Genomic DNA, 24,864 nt, shown 5'->3' with positions numbered 1-24,864 from the left:
TTTTTGGGCGATTTCGCCGTAAATAAACCTCGCGCCGCTTTCCTAAAACACAAAAAAGAGATATAAGCCTTTAAAGATGCGGTCATTCATTGGATTAGGCAGAGATTGGCGATTGCGTTCGCAAATTACGGCCGGCTGGGACGTAGTTAGCTTTCGGCTAGTAGCTACAAAAATCAAGCCAGGCTTCAGAAGGCCTCTTATCATTTTATTCATTTAATTAAATAAAGCCGAACTACTTCGGGATCGGCACACTCGTGTACTCATCGGAAGCGGCGCCGAACATCGGGTGAACATTGGGGAGCTCAAAAATGTATTTTAAACCATTTTTAATGGAATATATCGTCGGACAGAGTAGAACGGCTAGCTGGCTAGCGGCTAGCGAGCCAGGACCACCCACGACTCTACAAGCAGCTCGGGGTAAGTGAATTAATAAAAAAAAGATTGTATTGGATTGAAATAAAGCCGAACTAGTTCGGGATCGGCACCAGATGAGTTAAGACTTCAATATCTCAATAAAAGACACTGGTGTCTACATGACAAGAAAGAGACACTGGTGTGTCTACTGTCTACATATTTACAAGAAAGAGAAAGTGGCACAGTAAGCTGGCCACTGTGGCCACAGGTCATGCCATTTGGTTTGAGGGGCACAAGGCCAAACTGAGGGGCAACGACAGCCATGGCCATCATGAAAATCCTTCCCTGCTCCACACTGTTACGGCACAAAATAAAATTATCTCACAGCCTACAATGTCGCTACCAGTACAAACTGTATTGTATTGTATTGTATTGTATTATGTTTCTGTGACAATAAACACCCTTTGCTTCACAGCAGTGGCTCAGGTGGTAGGGTGGTCATCTGGCAATTACAAGGTCCCCTAAAGGTTCCAGGTTCGATCATGGCCCTTTCCTGGCATCACATCCATGTGTCCTTGAGCAAGACCCTGAATCCCTAACTGCTTCCGATGAACAGACTGGCGCCTTGCATGGCCGCCTCCACCGTTGGTGCGTGAATGTGTGTGTGTGTGTGTGTGTGTGTGTGTGTGTGTGTGTGTGTGTGTGTGTGTGTGTGCGAGCGCGCCCGCGTGCGTGCGTGCGTGCGTGCGCGCATGACTGAATATGAGGCATACAGTACAGTGTAAAATGCTTTGAGTGGTCAGGACACTAGAGAATCCATCTATCTACTCACTCTTTTGTTACAATTTTGTTCTACAGTACACAGTAAAATCCTCAGGGCCTTATTTAGGCATTCTATGGCACAAGATGCTGAATGGTCTAATGCACAGGGCGAAAATGCTTTGAGGGTATGTGCAGCTACAATTTTTCTAGCTAAACACCACTTTATTTGGGCACAAAGCAAGGTGTAAACCTGCTTGCATTTACTCTCTGAAATAGTCATGGGTGTATTTTGGGAATAACATAAATTAGACCATAGTGTATTTTCCCACATCCTTTAAAGGGGAACAGATTTTTTGTCAGAGCGTCGAGGTTCACCTGCACCAAGGCACATTGCTATTTCAATGAGGAAAATGATCTGCTGGTGCGCAAAGTGAAAGCATTCAACCATCAAGGCAAATTAGGATTGAATTTCTTTAAGCGCTTGTTTGGAGACAGCATGGCACAAACCAAGACAAAGGACAATGGAAACAGGTGATCAGTGGCAACGCAATCCAGCGGCAATTAAAGCATTAAAAAATCATAATTTAAAAACGACATGCTGAATATGTGAATTAATTTGTTAAAGGAGGACTGAAGCTCATTGGATTTACATTTGCAAAATGGATGAATCAAATGATGCAGATTTGAACGCAAGACTGTGTGTCGCAGCCCTGAAATTGATATTGATGGCATAATACTGCTGTGGCCAGCTTGGTGGAGGCAGAAGCCAAACTCTTTGGAGAGGCCGACTGAAATCCTTTTTCAACAAATAAACAAATCTGATAAAGCACTAAACATTGTATACAACATTTACACTACAATAGGGTATACTGTAGCCATGTTGGATGACATACATACCTGTAGCATCTAGTTAAGAGTATGTTAATACACAAATATCCCCCCTGGAATAATATTCCAAAATAAAAAATATTGTACGTCTCTAATGGTCCTATGGACATCTAAAATGTGTAAAAAATACAAGCTCAGAAACCTTATGTGTTGTTTCATAATGCTTGTAGTATACAGTAGTTGTGTGTTTTCAGACATTAACAATAGAATTTTAGAAGATATATTAAACTGAAATTACCACATGACCTGACCAAGTGGGCTGAACCTCTCTGTGAAGTCCATAATAACATTGTGTTATAAAAAGGTTTAGGCTGTTTTGTGACTTTTGTTAATATAAATTATGAGCCTTTTTTATTTCCTTTTTTATTGCCCAGGGTCTAACTGTGCCCTACCTGTCTGGCTCCAGCATGTTTAGAACCAGGCCAAAACTGTCCTAACAGCAGATGGGCTGACCAGCTTTCCCAGCCTAGCCACACCTGGCCATCGATGTGGCTTAAAATTCTGTTTAAAGATGACAAGCCGTTAAAGTGTTAAGTAGACCTTGCTCTCGCCCACCTTCATGTTAAAAGCATGTACAAAATGATTAAGTAAATATTAAGCATGAAATGTGTAAAAACATTGAGAAATGAATGCAGATTATGTTGTATCTAGGGCTGGGATGCAATCATGCGATTAAAAACATTAATCAAAATAATTACAGGCTTTGTAATTAATTAATCGCAATTAATCGCATTTTAATCGCATATTAATATTTGACCCGAGAAGCTTTTTTTTTTTAAAGTAAAACACATTTTGTTGTACTAGTGAATTAACGAGTGAGTTTTTTAAATCTAAATTTTGCAACCACTGGGCCAAGCAAAGTGCTCTGATCGGCTACTTCTCACTTTGCGTTTGTTGTCTCTTCTTGGTTGGTGTATACAGTATCTCTATGATCGGTATGCCCGAAACTGAAGGTTCTGTGGTGCAAAAACTAAGTGCGATTAAAATGCGTTCATCTTTTTAAGCGCGTTAATTTTCTGTAATTAATTAATCGCAATTAATCAGTTAAAGTCCCAGCCCTAGTTGTATCCATTACCTAATGTATCCTGTTCTGCTCTGATTGACACCACAACTACAGCCATTCACAAGGCAGATGTGTATGATGTCAGGTTGTTTTCTTTTTTTTTAGTTTTAGAAATGTTTATCTTAATAATAGCATAATCTCTGAAGTCAAATAGCCTCTGAATATACACAACTTCTGAAGGCCAGACTCTGTATTGTATTTTTAACACCTCTGATAACAGAACAAACCAATGAAATATCAAGTGGGGTAAAGTACACACAAAGGTATACTCAAAATATCACTAATGTGCACAATTCCGTTATATTTTTATATACACTACCAACACAACAATGTGTTAACTGTCCACTCTAAAAAAGACAACATGCTTCAAGTCCCTTGAAGCTATTTTGCATTGGCTTTACATAGAATTCATTAAACATTCCCGATTATACAACAACAAACAATAAACTGCATGTTCTGACTAGGAATTGTACAAATGGATGATTGAATAATGTAATGATTATTATGTAAAACTTGAGTTATTCTTTCAATGTCAGGGACAAAACATGTTAAAACATGTTTACTCATTTATGGTCGGTGAAATTATACAGTTTTATACACAAACCAGGATCTGTGAAGACCTCCTTCTATTTAAAGTTTCTCCACAGACAATTTAGTCGGGTCAAAATGTACACGCTGTTGTACATGCATGAAGTCGTCAATGCCTTGATGAAATATGTACATATTGAGTTTGGTGGTCTGTGCCACGTGTGTGTTTTGATTTTGGATTATTTTACATTAGAGATGCAGGATGCATAGCGTTCAACATCACTGAATCATGGTGATATTGACAAACCGTCCAATCCACAGCAGAATAAGAAATCCAGATAAACTCTATAGGAATTACTGTGTGATATAGTATGGTAAGGGCTCGCTGGAAGATAAAGTGACCCGTTTTTGCAACCTGTGAAGAGCTGACACTTTCTCCTCGAGATGAGATTAAAGGTACATATCACATGGGAATACTGACATATTTGACTCAGTTGCCAGTTCACCAGATTCCCATTGATGATAATTAATTTCCAAAAGGGTTCCAAATTTACATTCAGGGATTGCCTGCCAGAATTACATTTTCTAGCTGATAAATGCCAACACAAAGACTGAACAAGGAGCAAAAAAATAAAAAAAAGATTTCCCACAAAGGCAGGTACCTTATAAATATTTAAATGCAGGTGAAGCAAGGAGAACAAGAGGTGAGAGCTTATCCTCTGGTGGATCACAAATTATAATAACTAACACAAGCTTTTCTGCAGACCATATTTAGATCATGAAGCATGCAGAGTAGCCGAACAGCAATAGAGCAACAAAGAAAGACATTTGTGGACTATGTCTGCAGAATATAAAAAAAAATCATGCCAAACTCCCCTGTTGGCTCAGGAATGTACTAATTTAACGTTTTTAGAGCTGCAAAAGATGGCTGTCAGTTGTGGGTAAAGTTGGTCCATGGGTTGGTCCGGGTTGGCCTGTCCAACCCATGGAATTTACTGTGCACTTTAACGGCCCACGGACGGAGGATGGACCTTTAATGATTTCTGTGACCTATTGGCATTTCCTCTTACACCCCCATTAGGCTAATTGCCATGAAACATGCTGATCACATTCATGCTCTGCAGAAGATGTCAACTTCTAAAACAAAATATCAAAGCAGATTGCAAGGTGCATCCAAGTGATTTTGGTGACCCCATGGCCTTCCCTCAAGCACTGCCCTTAGGCAAAACCGTCATTGTTTTCTTTCCATTGACCAGAGGGACTTTCAGACACTTTTAGTCTCATCTCTTTGACTGAGAGCAGGAGCAAACTTTACCAGCTTTATTAGGGAAAGGTAGGCAACTGCGTGGGGCCCCCAGGCTACTGCGATTGAAGTATGGAACACAGCTCAGTAGGATACCCATGAACAGAGCAGTCGGTGAGTTAAATAAATGAAATAAATATGAAGAAAATAATGCAACAAAGCAATCAGACTGGGGCAGAAAATACGTAGATGCAGGATAGTAAAAGGTTATTAGTCAAATACTGAAAGCAATGTCCTTCCTTGCTGCAGCTGACACTGCTGGACACATGCTGATAGTAAATAACACCTGCTGCTAGCGCAAATGTTGCAGTCTGAGCAGTGGACACCTCTTGATCTGCAATGCTCTGGCACTGAAGTACGGTTTACCACCTCTTGTGAAAACACAACCTACAATCCTAAAGGCAAAGACAGTGGCTGTGGAGATCATACTCTTTCAATTCATTCATTGTGTTTATGTATCCAAAGTCCCACTGAGTAACATCCATTTTAGTCTCCTTTTGGCGACACTTTCAGCTTGCTCCGTTTTCAGTTGGAACTGAGATTCCTGGTTGCAACACAACGCATGGATTACAAATGTGTTGTAATGAAATGTTTAGTGTAAATTTGACTGACTAGAAGAAACTAATTCTAAAGACAGTTTTTGAGGACAGTTTAAGTTGAGCTTTAAGCAATCTGCTTGTGCAAATAGCAAATATGTTACATTACAGCTAAAAGTGTTTGATAAAGACTTGATTTGATATGCATTTTGATATGCATTTGTTAAAAGTCTTGTAAAACTGGGTGGTAGTACAACATTAGTGAGGTTAACTAAGGGTTTTAACTTAATGACTTAATCCTCCGAACACAATGAGAGAAAGGAAAGGTAATGGCAGTTAAAGTGGTATCACAGTTTTCAGTGCTTGGCTATCCCACACATGAAAAATAAAAGTCACAAGTTTTCTCAAGTGAATGAAGTGTTGACCAATGTCCAGCAGGCGATGACCTATTTCTTTGTTTATTTGAACGTTCTACACTAGAGGTTCGCGGCCCTTCGGGCCGCTCACATCTAGAGTCCACGCCTGTTTTTTTTTGTTTTTTTTAATTTTTAAAAAAAGTAAAAAAAAAAAAATTTGAAAAACTTTTTTTTTTTTTGAAAAAAAAAAAAAGTTTGTTGAAAAAAAAAAACAAGTTGTGGCCTAATTGTGTTATTATTGTCTCCACCAGCCGAAGGCTGAGGGAGAGTATGTTTTCCCCTCCGTCCGTGCGTCCGTGCGTCCGTCCGTGCGTCCTCGCAGTTTGTGAACAGCTAATCTCAGTCACCGTTGGCCCGATCGCTGCCAAACTGAGCACACACACTCCCTGGATGCCAATCTAGAACCTCTGCCCCACATTTTTCAAATCAGCCTCATGGTGGCGCTATAACAGGCCGATTTGTGTGGCCTGGTTGTTACCAGCTAATCTCCGGCGCCGTTGGCCCGATCGCTGCCAAACTGAGCACACACACTCCCTGGATGCTAATTCAGAATCTCTGCCCCACATTTTTTAAATCAGCCTCATGGTGGCGCTATAACAGGCCGATTTTTTCACACACACACACACACACACACACACACACACACACACACACACACACACACACACACACACACACACAGACAGACAGACAGTATGTTGCTGTGAAGAGGTGAGTGGGCCGAACTCTAGATGTGAGTGGCCCGAAGGGCCGCCAACCTCTCCCCTCTCAGAGCGGAGCAGAGGCAGTCAGATCATCTTGTCCATTGTTGAATCTGAAGCCTGGTTCCCGATAGTAACACAGACAGTACATTTGTAGCGGTTTAGCCTATTTGTAGACTATATTGTGATTAGTGGCTACTGGTGCGCAACACACATCAACAGGTCCATGAGTGTTCGCGTGCGCAAGCCACGCACTCACACAGGGAGGAGGCGCCTCTCTCTCTCTCTCTCTCTCTCTCTCTCTCTCTCTCTCTGTGTCTCTCTCTCCACGCGCTTCTGCACTGATAGTCTCTGCGCTTCTGCACTGATAGTCTCTCGGAACGTGCCTCTCTCTCTCTCTCTCTCTCTCTCTCTCTCTCTCTCTCTCTCTCTCTCTCTCTCTCTCTCTCTCTCTCTCTCTCTCTCTCTCTCTCTCTCTCACTCACTCACCATGGCGACGGGGGGCGAATCAGCGGACGGCTGTGCCGTGCATTCTACCGACAGCGGAGCTAGCTATGAGTTGAAGTGGATGTAAAAGGGGGCGTGTATGGCCTTCTACCGACATCGGAGCTAGCTATGAGTTGAAGTGGATGTAAAGGGGCGTGTATGGCCTTGGAAGTGGGATGCGGCTCTAAGAAAAATGTAATAGTAGATGCCTGCACAATGCTACCAAACAAGAAGACTTCCTTGCTTCTAAAGTACACAAACACAATAACAGTATCCATAAATTGCATCCAGACCAGGGCAACAGAAAAAAACAGGGAAAAAAAGCAATTCCAAGTTCCCTTTTGTAATTTCTCATCGCACGCACGCACGCACGCACGCACGCACTCACGCACTCACTCACTCACTCACTCACTCACTCACTGACAGACAGGTGCAGCCATCAGAGACATACTTTCCCTCCATTGACATCAGCAGCAGCCTGTCAAAATGTGGACTGGGTCTTTTAGAAGACAGACCTTGCAATCACCCCAGCCTGCAAGTGTTGAATCATCCTGCATTTCAGCAGTAAGCACTGTCTGACATGTGCTGCTGGTTCCTAATCTATCCTGCCAGTGATATCAGAATATGACAAACTGCATATCTTAGAGCTTACATCGAAGGGTTTTAGTCAACACTGTGTTTCAGGCTGGCTTCTTGTTAACAATCATGCAAGTAGTCGGGGATCCACATGCCCAAAAGCTCAAGGAATAGGGTTGAACCTGTGATGTTCTGCCGCACCTTTTATTTCTGTTTTATCTATTAGTTTGGTCATTAAAGGAGTAGTTCACCCCCAAAATGATTTTTTTTTCTATTGATTAGTCATGCCATGGAGACTAGAGTTCAATAATTGTCTCCACCAGCCGAAGGCATGGGGGAGAGTATGTTTTCCCCTCCGTCCGTCCGTCCGTGCGTCCGTCCGTGCGTCCGTCCGTGCGTCCGTGCGTCCTCGCAGTTTGTGAGCGCCTAATCTCAGTCGCCGTTGGCCCGGACGCTGCCAAAGTGAGCACACACACTCCCTGGATGTCAATCTAGAACCTCTGCCCTAAATTTTTCAAATGGGCCTTTTCTAGCGCCACCTAGTGGCCGATGTTCGCAAAACACATTTCGGTGCACTACTCTTACAGATTTTGTCCAAAAATCCTACAAATCGGTAGGCAGTTTCTCGACAGTCATGTGATCGACACGGATCTGTCCGATTTTTCATATTCCATCCTGATTGGCTAAGATTGGCTTCCAAAGTTTGTAGGATTGAGCCGTTTGGAACAAAATGCCTCAAATCCCAAACGCAAAGTGCAATTATCATGAAATCGCGCACACACGTTCCCACTAGGTCGAAGAAGAAATGCCACTTAATTTTTTTTAAATCAGCCTCATGGTGGTGCTATAACAGGGCGATTTGTGGTTTTACCTATAACTCCACTGATCAGTTTCAAACTTTGTAAGCGCACTCCCTAGAGGCTAAAGATAAACCTTTGCCCTGCATTTTTCACATCAGCCTTTTATAGCGCCACCTTTGGGCCGACTTATGTAAAACACATTTTTGGATATTACTCCTTGAGATTTTATCCAAAAATCACGCAAATCGGTACACAGTATCTCTATAGTCATGTGATCAAGTCCGACCCGTCTGATATTTCATATTCTATCCTGATTGGCTAATATTAGCTTCCAAAGTTTGCAGGATTGCTCTGTTTTTGAACAAAATGCCTCAAATCATCAACGCAGCTTGCGATTACCGTGAAATTTGCCACGCATATTCCCACTAGGTCAAGGAACAAATGCTACCTTTTTCTCATTGGCCTGTTATAGCGCCACCAGCAGGTAGACTTTAGCAAAACACAATTTTGGAACACAATGCTTCAAATCATGCATGCAGCGTCCGATTGCCATGAAAGATCTAAGGTGAAGAACATATGCCACCCTTTTTACATTGGCCTATTATACAGTAGCACCACCAGGACGCACAGCCTGGTGGAGACCTGTGCTCGGAAGAGCACTGCTTCTATTTTTTTTTGTTTTTTGTCGCATTCCTAAGACAAAAATGTTATAACAATAAATTTACCCCCATTCATTCCGGATGGTGACCCGTTTCGAAACGGGTCACCATCCGGAATCAATGGGGGTAAATTTACTCAAATCAAATTTTTGTCTTAGGAATGTGACAAAAACCAAAAAATATTATTGAACTCTACTCTCCATGGCATGACTAATTAATAGAAAAAAAGTCATTTTGGGGGTGAACTACTCCTTTAAGGTCCACAGAATGAGAGGCCTGCTCTGCCGGAAACATCGCGTAAAAAAGTTATGGCCATTTGTATATTCACAATCCCATTGACGCCACTAGAAATATTAAAAAAAGAAAAATAATCTACTTTAAGTAGCATGTGAGGGGTCAAACTAGGGGTTCTTCATCATTCTGAATCCATTGCAAGCATTTGTTTTGCATGAAAAACATTCCTTGGGCAAAATATTGGCCCCCAAAAACTGTGAAAAGTGATGAGTCATCACCTTTTTTCCACTTTTCACAGTTTTGGGTGACCAAAATTTTGCCCCAGGAATGTTTTTCATGCAAAACAAATGCTTGCAATGGATTCAGAATGATGAAGAACCCCTAGTTTGACCCCTCACATGCTACTTTAAACAGATTTCTTTTTTCTTTTTTTACATTTCTAGTGGAGTCAATGGGACAGTGAATATACAAATGGCCATAACTTCTTTTCGCGATGTTTCCGGCAGAGCAGGCCTCTCATTCTGTGGACCTTTAAGACCAAACTAATAGATAAAACAGAAATAAAAAGTTCGGCAGAACATCACAGGTCCCCTCCCATTTTGAGGGACTGGATCCCCGGCTAAAGGCTTTTTTCCTCCCTTGTTCTTTTTTTCCCCCAACTAGTCTAATATTACACAAATGGTTCATAATGCATTAGGGCTGGATGATGTATCAAATATCACTATGTTTTTAACCAAATACCTCAATATCTATTTTCAAAACTTCGAAAATTGTGAAAATAGCTGATCTACAAGCTCACAACTTGTTGTGATGTGATGTGCTGTGAGCTTGTACATTGGCTAATTTCTGTCTTACATTTTTTACCATGTCTGAAAAGAAAAAAACATGAAACAAGATTGCGTCAAAGCAGGAAAAGACAACACTATATATTACGATATTGCCAGACGATATCTACTCTTATATCACAATACCGAATATTGTTATATATTGCATCTCTATTCATAAATAACAATACTGCTGTGAAGGGGCGCACAAATCTTGCTGGGCAAATTTATAATCACAACATTCAGAGTGACAGTAATTATAAGTGACAGACAAAAAAATAATCAAATCAGCTTTTCTCAGGTTACTCGTATGAACAATTAAATTAATCCCTGGACGCTACATTATTACCATTCAACCTCGCTCACTCTGCCTAGAAAGTGGACAATCTTATCTCTGCTATCCAGGACACACACCTTCTCTGACACAGCCCACATTTGAATGCACATATTGAATTCACAATGAATAATGTATTTTTTCATAATAAATAACAATTAATTTATGGTAAAATGATAGCCACACTATATAGGCTCATTTTGAAATTGTTAAAATTTGCATCTAAATGAACTGAGATGATGACCGAGGATAGAGATTACAGGTATCATTCTCTGCAGTACTGTTTGCCTGCACTGCAATGGTTATAGACCCCAACAACTCAACGATAGCCAAGTAGAGTTTTACAGTATATTGTAGCCAACTATGTGGCGAACATGTGGCACATACTGTATGGGACAGAATTAGGATGATGCTAACGGATCATTTTGCCGACAGCATAATTAACCATTATTGATCAGCAACTCAGCAACATTAATATTTATCAGAATAGACATGTACTGTCTACCATACTTGCATGCATGCATTTAACAAGAAAAGTAAATGTGTATAGGCTTAATAATGTTATAATTACGTAATTATGTAGAATTTACTATGTATAATTGGGAGGGGGCATATACAGTAATATAATCATTTATGGAGGCACTAGAGGAAAGGTCATGGGTTTACCAAAATCAGCAGGTTTCCTAACACATGTGCATTGTGCACGCATGCACACACAGCAAGTTCATCCACCGCAGAGAAGGGTCTTTTGGATCTTAAGCCCCAAGCCCTATATGTTCCGTCTTTCACCCCTTGCTCTCTACGCATCTCTCTACAAAACAGCAAACCAGTAAGTAACAACTTACTTGAGCCAGGCGAAGGCTATGGGTGTGATTATATCTCAAAAGATTGTATTTGTTTTTATACCCGCCAGCCCAGAACGGCCAGGGTTACTTGGGAGTATGTTTTCACCCCTATCCTATCTGTGAACAGCTAATTTCATGTACTGTAGTGCTACTTTGTCCAATTCAAATACTCTTTATTTTATTATTATATTATTAAAGTAGGGCTAGACTTTACCAGCCACATGGGTTAGGGTTATTACTGTGGTTGCTATAGGCAACACAATATTGTTCTAGGTCCAAGAACTTTTATGCCAGCTAAAGTAAAACCCGCAAGTTTGTAATCGCGCAAGTACTGTAATCGGCTGGGTATGTATGTCGGTGTCTCCTCTTGTTGATGACCGTAGCCCAATCAGGGACCAGCGTCTCTGGTGATGCCACTGGTATATAAGAGCATTCCTGGTAATGTCTTCATGAACAGCCAATGAGGCCAGCAGAGCACACCTCATGGTGCGCTCTGCTGGAGCACAAGGAGGCCATGTATGGAGCTACTTTGGTGCGCAAGTTGGCACATCGATAGAATGCAGTTCTAGTTGTTATTATGACTTATACCTTGGTTACACACCGTGTGTCGGGAACAAAAAACAATCTCACAACACACTGTGACACGTTGCAAGTTTGTAGATTGGTTATTTTCGGTGATGGCTATTATGTGCGACAAAGTATAAATCATCAATCATCCTGTAGAGAAAAGAAAGAGCCAAATAGACAAAAAGCCCAAAGCAGACTTGCAGACACGGGAAGCGCAAACTCCTTACTGAAACTCAACAATCTGACAATTTATGTTGGTGAGTGCCTGAGTGGTCGGTCAAATGGGCCCTGATGATGTCATGCTCTGACATCACCAGCTCACAGGGTGGAACTGTAACAGCTGGACGCTATGGAATCCATAGGCATTCAGTTGCTTCAGTAGCTTGGGATGACTAAGAGTGGAGGAGAGAGTATCTCTGCTCTCACTGTGCCTGGTCTTCCAGATCCAAGATGCTTCTGTTCCCAAACACTTGCTTGGTTAATCTGCCCAGAGTGAGGGATGCATCATGCTTATGCATCCCATGCTTATGCAAAATGTGTTTTATCACGCAGCCACTACTCTGTGGAATGCCCTCCCTCCAGCCCTAAAATCCCTAAATTCTCTTGCAAGATTTAAGAATGACCTCAAATCATGGCTCCATCTTAACACTAACTGGTCATAGTTAGATCCCTACCCCAGATAGCCCCCTCTGCTCTGTATTCTTCTCTCAGTGTGCCTCTTGTCCTATATGTGTTGCTTTATACAGTAAGGATTAATTCTATGTTTCATGTTTGCTTGAGAAGTATGTTTACGTGTTGTTACATGTCTCGAGGTAGACCACAATGGAAACAAGCTACAGCTTTTTTATTTTTTTATTTTTTTTATCAATTGTGGTAGTCGATTGGGCCGCGGCCTGTTGGGCTTGCAGACCTCCAGTGCTGATATTGAAAATGTCATGTGTCAGTGTTAAAACAGCAGATCTACAAGCTCACAACGCATCACAGCGCGAGACGTTGTGAATTGTTACTTGTGAGTAAGTGGTTTGGTGTAGAGGGAAAAAAGAGCAGACCAAGTACAGAGTGAAAGGTCAAGTTTACTAAGGGTTTAAGACTTTAAGTGGTTAAATGTCTGAAAAATGTTGAAGACCCCTGTCTTAAACTAATCCTAAGAATAACCCCAGCCATGGTTTAGGTAGACTAGCCACAACACCACAGCTCCACACAAGCTATCTGAGCTGTAAGCCAAAGTCTTACACTGTTTATTGCAATCATATTGCAATTTGAAACCAAGAAACCGATAATCCTGGCGCCAAAGACAGAGGCCTACTTATTTCAATGCTGTGTGGTAGAAATATTTATAGTTGTCTAAAGAAAATCTCACAAGGCTACTCATTTAGATGTACCTGCAGCTGTCAATCTAACAGCTGACATCCATGGACTGTGACTTCTACTCCTACTCTGTGCCAGCATAAATCTGTACTAAGAGATTCTATACATGGTCATTGCAACTTAACCAGTCAGCCTTATTATATACTGTATGGTACTTAGTATAGCTGTTTAGATTCTCTCTCCATCTAGGGAGAGCACCTTGGTGTATAAGAGGTGTCCCATATGACACTTCAGGAAGTCTTCTGCCCGACAGGGCAAAGCTCTGGCCAGCAGGCCAGAGCTCTCTGATTCTGTATGCTGTTTCTCTGTTGCTGAATCTTCTTCAATAAATGGTTGACTTCACCCTGACTGGATATTAATATTTTTCTATCATAGCTGCTAAAATTGCCAGAAGAAAAGTGATGATGTATGTAAGTAATGATTCAGGAGAGGCCAAACCTATCGCAACATGAGGTATTGTATTTTCAATAAAGGAACCAACATGAGAGGCTGCAAATAGCTACAAGTTTGCCTGTAAACATTGCTTTAAAATAAACTTTATCTGAACATGATAAACTTTGCTCAACAGGTACAGTACCAACTACTTAACTCCCCAAGTTTAGCTCAGTGCTATATACAGAACATTACCAACAGCACCTAAGTCCTAAAAACAATTCTGGGATTCCAAAAAATGTGCATTCACACAAGGGCACATCATATCGATATACCTGTACAGTACATTATTCTTAAAATTACAGATGGCCAACAGTTGCTGTTCCACAGTTTACAGAGTACCCACTACATAATCCACTGGAGATTATTCCTGTCAACAATACAGCACGCCTTATTATGTAGGCCAAGCTGATTCCCAGAGCATATGCTTGAGTGCATAATGAATCCAACACCAACAAACCAAATCTCTCTCTTTCTTTCTGATTAACTGGTGAGTCAAATGACAAAAGGGTCTAATATTTTAAGCATTCAACACATGCACACACGGACGCGCACGCGCACGCGCACACACACACACACACACACACACACACACACACACACACACACACACACACACACACACACACACACACACACACACACACACAGTACAGTACAGTACAGTACAGTACTGCAGTGTACTGTATTGTATTGTACAGTACAGTACAGTACAGTACAGTACAGTACAGTACTGCAGTGTATTGTATTGTATTGTATTGTATTGTATTGTACTGTCTGTCTGTGTCCCTTTTGTGCCCACACTGTATTTGGAGATTTTTGACTGCCTGTGTTCCTTTTATCCCCATAATGGACATCCCTGATGTCATCACCAGTATATTCCCACACGTGGGCATATCGCACGGATCGGTTCTGTGAGAACTACAGTACAGATGAAAGGATGCAAGACGCATGTAGATTTCATGCATTTATTGTAAGATACTATAAGGTTAGTTAAATAGATAGAATGTAGAAAGCATGTTCAATGTAAATGTTATAATGGGAGCTGATGTGGCATGCAGTGGTGGATTCTCACAACACTGACAGTCCTAGACTGGAAACCAGATGGCCGGGGCAAAAAAAAAAGTCAGTCTGGCTATAACAGAACAACCAATGTTCTCTGAAAGTTGATTAAGTCTGTAGATGCAGTGTGACATATTTTGTTGAATGCAACAAACCTTCTCTTTCTGACATCTTAGATAGCAACAACAACCCTTCTCTTTCTGACAAACTCAAAAGGCTTTCAGTGAGATCTGACTGCTATTGGTAGAGCAAGTACTGGGAGAAAAACACATTTTGCAAATAAAATAAATACAGTAAATGAAAGAAATCCCCTCAACAACACTGAACTGAAGCCCCTGTGTAGCAGCATCTAAAAAATCTTGTTAACGCTTGAAAATATCTGCCTTTGCTTCAGCTTATACGTTGGTGATGACAACCCTTTCTAGTACAGCAGAAATAAAGACTGTGAAATGGTGGGCCTGAAAGATGGCAACATGGGCTAGATGACGCAACATCTCTTTGTAATGGAATTACAACGACAATCGTTAGCATCTCTCCGTGAAATCAAATTATCACCTTTCCAATCTTGGCCCAAGGCCAGGAAAATAAATTGAATATCTCGTTAAAGAGAACTCTAACCGCAAACATAGATTGACAAGAAAGACTTTCATGTCTGACAGCAAAGCATTATGCTTCAATAGTTTTAGCACAATTTCACAGCACCAAAGAAGCTTAAAGGCTCGTATAAAAATTGTGTTGAATAAACAATTTAGACTTCAAGCTAAACTGTATTGAACCAAAGCAATAAATGCAATTTTCAGCATGCGATAGGCTATAACTTGAATGGCTCTTAATCTGTATAATGCATTAACCTGAATCAAGAATGCTTCAGGCTTAACCCATTAAGACCTGAAGTTGATTCTAAAAATGTCTTCTAAATCCTAACAGTTTTCTGAAAAACCTGCTAAATATCATTGCTGTCAGGCAGAAACCCCTTATCCCCATATTTTAACTCTTGGGAATTAGAGGTTTCCACCTGACAGTGACGATACTGTAGCTAAAATCTAAAATGACACAGATGCTTTTCCGGTTTTAATGGGGGTAAATGGATAGGAGCATACAGTAACATACTGTAGCCGCACATCTTAACATAGGACAATGGCATGGCTGAGCCCTGCATGGCCTGAATAAACAGCTACAAGGGTTCTACTTCAACTCAACATCATCAAGTCATCACTAACTGCAACCACAAAGATGCATCATTTCCCCCATTAAGCACCCACTGAGAAAGTGGGGACTTGGAACGCACGCACGCACGCAACACACACACACACACACACACACACACACACACACACACACTGTCTTAAAGGGGAATACCACTCATTTTCAATATGAACTATGTCATTAATTGTTGAGTTGTTGTGTGGAAATAAGAAAAAGGTCCCTCCCCCTTCTGTGTTGCCTTGAACTGGAGGATTTATTGTGGGGTTATGTGATCAGTGACATCACAAAGATGTGCTTTGGCTTGCAGAGTACATCTTCACAATGTCACTGAAGGGGGAGACTTTTTTTCTTTTGGACCAGAAGGTATTTTGAGATTATTAGACCTAATTATCCTTGGGTCTGTGTAAATTGTTTTGGACACGCACTTCCATCTACTTACAATAAAGGTGGTGTAAGTGATATTTTTATTTAATAAACGGAAGAGAAAAAAAGGAAGACAAAACTAATTGTGTGACATGTGTGACACCTATTTTGGGTTGCCAAATTCATCCAATCAGGAGAGGGAACTCATAGTAGCTTCAATGTTATGATGTACAATACTAATTCCAATTTTGTCTGCTAGTTTTCTCTCCTAAAATTAAATTATATTGGTATCTCGGCCTGAAACTGTAGAAATATAGAGCTATTTAACACTTAAAATGAAAAATAAAATAAAAATAAAAATCTCTTACACCAACTTTAATTTAAGTTGATACAATGCCCAGCTTTGGCTGCCCTCCCACCTCAGATTTTTCCCACAATGCAATGGACCAATCCCCAATCACATACACACCCATTGTAACGGTTACAATGGGTGTGTATGTGATTGGGGATTGGTCCATTGTAGATTATCAGTTACCACCAAGGGAGCTCAAGGGCCAGCAGGGTACTTGTTTAAAACTTAGCTACATGTGACACAGCCAGACAATGCCACTAGAAGAATTATATGCACAAATGATATTCAAACCGACTGTTCATTCATTTAAATGAGTGTCTTTGTGCATGCTTCAGGGTATACTTTTGTGTGTAAAAATTATACAGTCTGAGTTCAGCAAGTTGCCAAAGTTGGCCACACTGCCTTGCTGTGTTAACGAGACAGACTTGGTATTTCTTTTATCATATCACTCGTTCCATATCGCACTATGGGAACAGCCCCCCCTGGTGAATCACAGAGGCATTTGTATACACTCCAGGCAATGTATTGGCTAGTTCAAAGTCATGTTCATGCCATGTCAGCAGATTACCACCTGCCTTATGATACATACATACTGTAAGGCCCTGTTGTGGCCTCAACCCAGGGGTTGACACTAAGCTCTCAGAGGCACTTGCCCGTCGGGCAAGTACAGGTCATGTTCTACTTGCCGAAAAGTAAATTGTCCATTGTAAAATGATTGTTAAGATTTTAATTACCGCTCAATTTAACACTTAGTTCTTTACTTTCTGGGGCTGTGCGATAAAAAGAAACATACACTATACCTCCAAATAGCCTACAAATACCAAATACCTACATAGCTATGATTGAATATGTCTGTGGTTTCACACTTGTTACATTCCACAGACCAGAAAATGGAGCGCACTGGCCATGTTCAGGTGTTTAGACAGATATCTGGTATTGTGTTTATAGACGGTTGCGTCCCCTATCAAATGAGCACTTGCCCTGTTGGGCAACCTGAAAGCAAACTTCACCTGCCCGAAAGTTTTATTTACCTGCCGGGGACAGGTGGGCAAGCCTTAGAGTCAATGCCTGTCAACCCCATTCAATTTGCTCTTCTCTTGCATCACAGATCTACCTTTCAGTGTGTCCTGTAGTCAAGAGGGAATCTTGGATCATCGGGCGCTACCGATATAATTTTCTGTGTGATGAAGAGTTGTGGAAACCTGCAGAAAGTTGTCCAGCTAACTACCAGTCTGGACTGGTAGTTAGCTGGACAACTTTCTGCAGGTAAGCTCTCTCTGGAGTCTGGACCCAGCAGCAAGACGATGAAAATTAAACACTAATCCTGCTGCCATGGTTTCCGAGAGCAGAGCCAGGAAGGGCAATGAAGATACGGTCCCCCCTCCCCCCCAGAAGTACTGTCTCACCTGCGGGAAAAGGTTGTCAAGCTATTGACCCCCAACCTGCTGCATTACTTGCTTGGGACCCAAGGACCCCTAAGGACCCCTCAAAGACCCACGGTCCTGCGACTACTTCACCCTCATCCCGGCCAGGCGTCTTGCGCACAGGCTAAAGCTGGTTGCACACTGCTGCATTTTTTCGTTGCGTTATGGAAATCCGAAATCCGCAAAAACTTTTTTCAGGGAGAGAGAAAGGAGAGAGAGAGAAAGCAAGGACCCAGTGGCAACAGTTGCAGTTGAAAATCGGAAAAAATAAAACCTGGTCCGAAAATAAATACGAAAAGGGCGGCAAACGTGATTGACATAACGTGAGGTAGATTTCTTTATTTACGTGCTCCGAAAATTCGCTCCGATATTCGGCTGAAAAACGCACCTTTAAGCGCGCAAAAGGCAGTCTAGTAGCTACTTCCCATTTTCCTGAACTGCCCCGTCGATGCACCAGTCATCAAGTTCCCAGGAGAAAGTGTTTGGTGACGGTGGCAAGGAAAAATGGGGACAGTGACTGATTTAGGAAAGTAGCCACATCTGGTTTCTGGACAAAGCATTACGAACTGGGGACACAGCCTAATCAGAGCGGTGAATAAGGAATGAAATGGTCTTTGAGTAGGCCTACATGTACCCTACTATACCAACACCAGAGCAGTATTTTGCCTCTAACTACTGTAGCAAATAAAATAACAGAAAAAATTATGTCTGTGAAAAAGTTAATGTCAAGGCTGGCCGGCGAAAGGGAAATAATATCCAAAAGGATACAGTGCTACAGCTTATAATGTCTAATAGGTTTTTCATCTATGTTCAAAATAGAACAGTAAGAAAGACAAACATAAAAGAGAAGACTGTGATGCTCAAATTGGGTGTGGCAGTTAAAGGTATCAGGGAGTGTTAAACTTTGAAATTTGACAGTCTCCTTTAATGAGGCATATTTGTATTAAATTATCCAGTGAAAACTGAATGTACAGTATTGATCTTCTCTTTTCTCTTTTTTAGGACTTGAGTGTTTTAGATTAGATACAACAAAATGCTGGACTAAAAAGAACATGAAAATGCACAATGTATGCATTCTGTTTTTCCGTTACCAATAACCCATGGCCTGAGGCTGCGTGTTGTAGGCTACAATACCAATAAGTCCAAATAGACATTCTTCTAAATGTCATGGTTACCCTTTTTTTGAGCGGTGGTCACACCGTCTCCATAGCGTGGCCGTGTGTGTATCCGTGTATGTATGTATGTATGTATGTATGTATGTATGTATGTATGTGTGTCTGTATGTAGCCTCTGGTGTAGCCTCAGTACCCCTGGGTGACCAGAGAGGTGCTGTTGAGTCTAGCCTGCCCTGAGCATCAACTGCAATAGCAGTGGTGGCCTGAGTGAGCAAGTATGGCTCACACTCTCACCCCCCCCCCCCCCCCCCCAACACACACACACCTGGGTGAGCAGCACGCACGCACACAGGCACACACACACACCACCGCTCACTTCAAACTTGGGTTTGATTTTTAAAGCTATACTGTGTAAGTTGCTCAACTAGTGGTCAGTAGCGTCCGCGTCTTTCGGCCGTTTTTCGCCGCGGACCGGGCCTCACACCCCCGCGTCACCCCCGCGTCTGCCTCCACCTCGCCGAGATCTATCTTTAGAGGGGTCCCTGGTTCCTGTGCGTTCAGGCATTCCGGAGAAACGGAGTGTTTCACCCGAGTATAGATAGAGACACACGGGCGCCTACAAATATGGCCGCCCTATTGTGATAGCTAGCGACCCCACTTCAAGATGCGCTGTGATTGGCCGGCAGTGTATAACCCTCGCTGTGATTGGCCGATAGTGTATGATGACGTAATTTTTGCGCGAAAACCGGACCCCGGTCAGGATCATAGAAAACATATAAAGAGAAGGCTTCAGAAGCTGAAAATAACGGAGTGGGTGTTCTAAAACTTTAGCGATTTAAGAGTTAGGACAATTTTAAGATTTGTTTTATAAAAAAAGTTACATGGTACAACTTTAAGTTAGTCTATCAGCAAACACGATTTTCAATATTTTTATATTGATGAGCCATTTTTATATTGATGAGCCATGTTTTACCTTCAGCATTATCACAGCCAGAAATGTACAATGTTAAAACAATAATGAAACAACACACAGGAATACTTCAGGTTCATATGCACATCTTGTGTACACAAACATTTTCCTAGATAATGCAGGTCACAAATTATTGATCACTGTAAAAAGTGTTCCTTTGGCACAAATTACCCCCAGAGTAGGGTGTTCCCATTCATCTTCATAGAATGTGACCTGTATCAAATTAAGGAGGAACACAGCATTTCTCTCTCTGCATAAACTATATTATACGTTTTTTTTAAATACATATATACTGTATTGTTTTTAATTGATAGGCTCACTTTACCCCAAACCCAGTTGCTCATCTTAATGGTACCCATACATATAGCCACCATCTGAACCAAATGTTACACAGTCCCATAAAACAAATATCACATCTGATCTAATGTATTGCAAACACTACTGCTACCACCTGACAATCTATTCTAGGCTACTCCACCTCAGAGAGAATAAAATCACACCCAAACCATCATATGACAGCTGTAATTTTAGGGTATGTGCAATTGTGCATGCACAAAGTGAATGGCAAATTGAGTGTCAAAGTGAGTTTAATGTCGTTTAACATCGTTTAATGCAATCAGATAGGACTTTTAGGGACCCTATGTGGCTAGAACCCTATGATAGGGTTCTCATCTTACCCATTCTCCCCTTATAAATGTCAGAGGTGAGGAAAAGGTGATTTTGACAATAACACTGTATGATATTTTCCTTTAATTATTATGCCCCATGGGGGCATTCTGCACAACCCCTTAAAATCCCCTGCCCTTTGGTAGGATTGTGCAACTGCTATAGGCTACAAGTTGACACATGCAATTATGGTGTATGGTGGCAAAAGTGTGGATAATGACTTCCTGTAACTAATACCATGTGAACTTAATGTGAACTCACAGACTGATAAATCCATCTATGTTCAGTAAGTGCTGGGGACCACACAGAGGCTAAAGGGAAGTGGGGAACACAGACAGGATAAATGGGACCAATCCCTCTCCTCCATATAGCTCCCCTTTTCTCCTGTGGGAGTTGTCACTGTCAGTCCGGTGCATTTCTACATGATCATGTTCACGTTTCCACCTGCACTTGGTGTCTATGGAGTGTTTTCTTTCACGACTAAAACCTTTGCCACTTCAGTTCCGCATCGTTACACAACAATTAAAACGCTGAGTTTCTTGTTAACATCTGTCAAAGATTATAGGGTAGCTTTCAGAACGAAGTGTGTTCGTTCAGCCTAATCCTTTGAAATCCCCCGCAACGACGTCCACTTGACTATGACAGTCGGCACCTCAGAGGCTCAGACATGTGTTTGTTAACACACTCTAGCTCTGGTCCATAGCGTCGGGGTTCTCCTTAACGCTATGTCACCGATGAGCCCTTGCACCCGTAGGAAAGGCAACGTATCCTCTCGCCTGTAGTAAAAAATAAAAAATACTGTTTCGCTACTCACCAAAACAAAGACGGCTTTAGGGAGTTGAAAGGCTAATTTCCTTAGTGGGAACACTCTGAGCCCCCCACCTCACGTCTAAAATACACATTTTAGCCAGACAAGAAAATATTTCACTGGAAGGCAAAATCTGGTCAATGGAATTTTCAATTGACAAGACAACCAATGCCTGTAGAGGGCGATGTGGAGTAGCTAAAACTTTCAGTGAAATGTTTTCTTTTCTGACCAAAAGGTGTATTTTAGACGTGAGGTGGGGGGCTTCAAGTGTTCCCACTAAGGAAAGTAGGCTTTCAACATCTTAGAACAGTCTTTGTTTTGGTGAGTAGCGAAAGTGTATTTTATTTGTTTTACTACAGACGAGAGGCTGAGCAGCCTGGGCTACCGTGGCAGGCGCGGCTGCGAGCGCAGTGGCTCATCTGTGACATAGCGTTAAGGAGAACTCCTTCTAACGCTGTGGACCAGAGCTAAACTCCAGTTGCGAAAGCATATGATGTCAAACTTTAGTAAAACAAAGTGCAGCAGAACACGCAAGGAAAAGGGTGACTCACCGCAGAAGGACTGTCTCGCCTTGTCGGACGGTGATGTTGTCCATCACTGTGTTGTCGGACTGAGAATCCCCCTGGCTGCGGACAGGCAACCCTGTTGGTAACAGAAGCAGAATCCTCAGAGACAGAAACACCGTGCACTTCCAGAAGACGACAAAGTATCCACGAACACCCATTCTTTCCTCCCTGTGAAATTCCCAATGTCTGTCGAACGTCACAATCAGTTTTCAAAACAACGCATTTAATGCAAACACGGCTCCTGTCTGCTGAGAGCGGTCGGGTTGTTTATTCCAGTTCATTAGTGTTAATCCAAATCTTCTTTTGTCAGGTGCGACGGTATGCGAGGACGTTATAGCTACAGTATTGCGCACTGTAAAAAAAAAAAAAAAAAAAAAATCGACCGTCTATTCGTACATTCCTTGCTGGGCGCCGTTTATGCTTCGGTTACACGCTCTCCAGCAGCATCCTGTATTGCTGACAGCAGTATGCAACTTCGCCCATCAACAACAGCAGCCTAATTAAGTTGTTGACATCACGGCACGAATGCAGTCAAACATAGGATAGCCATACTGTAATATGCGTCACTGTCAAAAGTGTATTAAACCAAAACCATCATAATATTTCAGTAGGCTTTGGGCAATGCGCACCTTGCAAAAGAATAAAAAGGGGTGGGGGGGGGGGCTGTCATACTTGGGATTTGCATGGGCTGTTTGAGTGCGTATTTGATTGTGTGTGGTCAGACTCAGAGCAGTGGTGGAAAAAGTACTCAAATGTTTTAGGCTATCAATACTGCAATGTAGAAATACTCTGTTACAAGTAAGAGTCTAGAATTCAAAATTATTTTAATTTTAAAATTTACTTCAGTAAAAGTACAAAAGTAGAAAGTTGTCTACTTAAAGGAGTAGTTCACCCCCAAAATGACTTTTTTTCTATTGATTACTCACTATGTAGACTTGAGTTCAATAATATTTTTTTTGGTTTTTGCTACATTCCTAAGACAAAAAATGTTTTACAATAAATGTACCCCCATTGATTCCGGATGGGGACCCAAATGCTTTCGGGTCCCCATCCGGATTCAATGGAGGTAAATTTACTATAATCAAATCTTTGTCTTAGGAATGTGACAAATACAAACAAATATTATTGAACTCAAGTCTCCATGGCATGAGTAATCAAATAGGAAAAAAAGAAGTCATTTTGGGGGTGAATTACTCCTTTAAGACCCATTTAAAGTTTGAAAGTGTATTTTACTGTAGTAAGTAATGTACTTAATTACTTTCCACCACTGGGTCAGTTAGAGGACTTGCACTTGGGCTGCGTCAGACACTTTGATGGTTGTGGAGGCAACATGAATGTAGCCTACAACACGCAGCCTCAGGCAATATATGATGAAATGATTCTCTCTAATAAACAGAAAGTTACGGTCCAATGCAGCTGCACGAGCCCTGATAAATAACACCGTTAATAATTTGGGAGCTAAGGTGCCATGTGAGACAGTGTATGGATTAAAATGGCAGCACTTGTGAATGCTATTATAGATTTGAGATTATCTGCCTAATTACATTATGGATTATCTCAGTTTGGCAATACACAGTAAAATCTGCAGTGTTCATTTATCCATTGGTTACTCTGAGAGTGAAATGTAACCTAATTGACCCAGTTATTGTACATCAGTTACAAATGGATACATATATTATTCAGGATTTTTGCCTACTGTATGTAGACATCAACCAGCCAAACAATTGCAATGTGTGACATAAGAATGTGAATGAGTCATAACATGTACTGGATATAGAGCTCTCTCTGCAAGGGCTCTTTATTGTGCACCCTCCACTTGGCACAGTGTCTGCTACCCTCAAACAGGTGATTGCTCACAACAACCTCTCAGTGGCTAAGAGAAAAATAACTTGCAGTGTCTTCCCAAAATAATAATTGTCAAGACAGTCCTTCCAATTTCTCAATACAGTACAAGACGGCTTGTATAAATTGAGCAATTTGAAGCATATTTCCACAATTTACAATATTATTTATCTGTTTAAAATGTTTAGCTAAAGTATGATTCTGTAGCCTGTAGATTAAATAAAGTCCCATAATCTGCATTTGATGACAGAAAATATGCCTTGAAACAAAGATACATGAAGAGTGAGTGCCACTTTTCCATGATCTCCGCATATATACAGTATATTGATCTGCAAGAGCAGTGTTATCTTTTAATCGATAAATAAACTATGCACAATATTGATCATGGATGCTATTACCGTACACATTTTCAATTAATGATCCATACTAGGAATGCTTGACAGATAATAATGTTAGGTGAAATAGATTTCCTAAGCTTTACTTATAGCACCAATCACTGAAAGCTACAGTATACTCATGCATTTTTGCCTATAATGAGGCTCTACTTCTGTCAGCAGCCTCACAGCAGTCTTGCTGCATCTTACCATCCATAACATAAGAAAACCCACGCTGCAAAAAAAGGCTTTCACAATTTACAGCCCTGCATTCACAACTGCTATTCGTACTCAATGAATAGTTGAATTCAACACTGCATTCACTTGCACACCATCATGTTTGCCTCTCAGCATTTTTCCTGAAAAACATCCTACAATAAAGTAATTTGTCACATTATTGAGTGGAGTAATACACTGAATAATGTTGAATGGAGTAATGT

The 24,864-nt window shown here is 41.3% G+C and overlaps 1 protein-coding gene across 2 annotated transcripts in view; it reads right to left on the bottom strand.

The window, feature by feature from the left end:
• Positions 1-24,864, bottom strand: part of ntm (neurotrimin) — a gene marked incomplete at both ends in the record, with an annotated part of 482,453 nt that overhangs the window by 109,061 nt on the left and 348,528 nt on the right. Inside the window, one exon of one of the 2 annotated variants that reach the window (XM_080748934.1) lies at positions 22,194-22,284. In XM_080748934.1, coding sequence (XP_080605060.1) covers positions 22,194-22,284 — 91 coding nt within the window. Of the gene's footprint in view, positions 1-22,193; positions 22,367-24,864 lie in introns of those variants that run through there. The other variant, XM_080748933.1, reaches the window with a different exon arrangement.

The sequence above is a fragment of the Nannobrachium achirus genome (assembly GCF_963921795.1).
Source record: "Nannobrachium achirus genome assembly, chromosome: 19".
NCBI lineage: Eukaryota > Metazoa > Chordata > Actinopteri > Myctophiformes > Myctophidae > Nannobrachium > Nannobrachium achirus.
The sequence above is the reverse complement of the archived record's forward strand: the minus strand, read 5'-3'. Positions and strand labels throughout refer to the sequence as shown.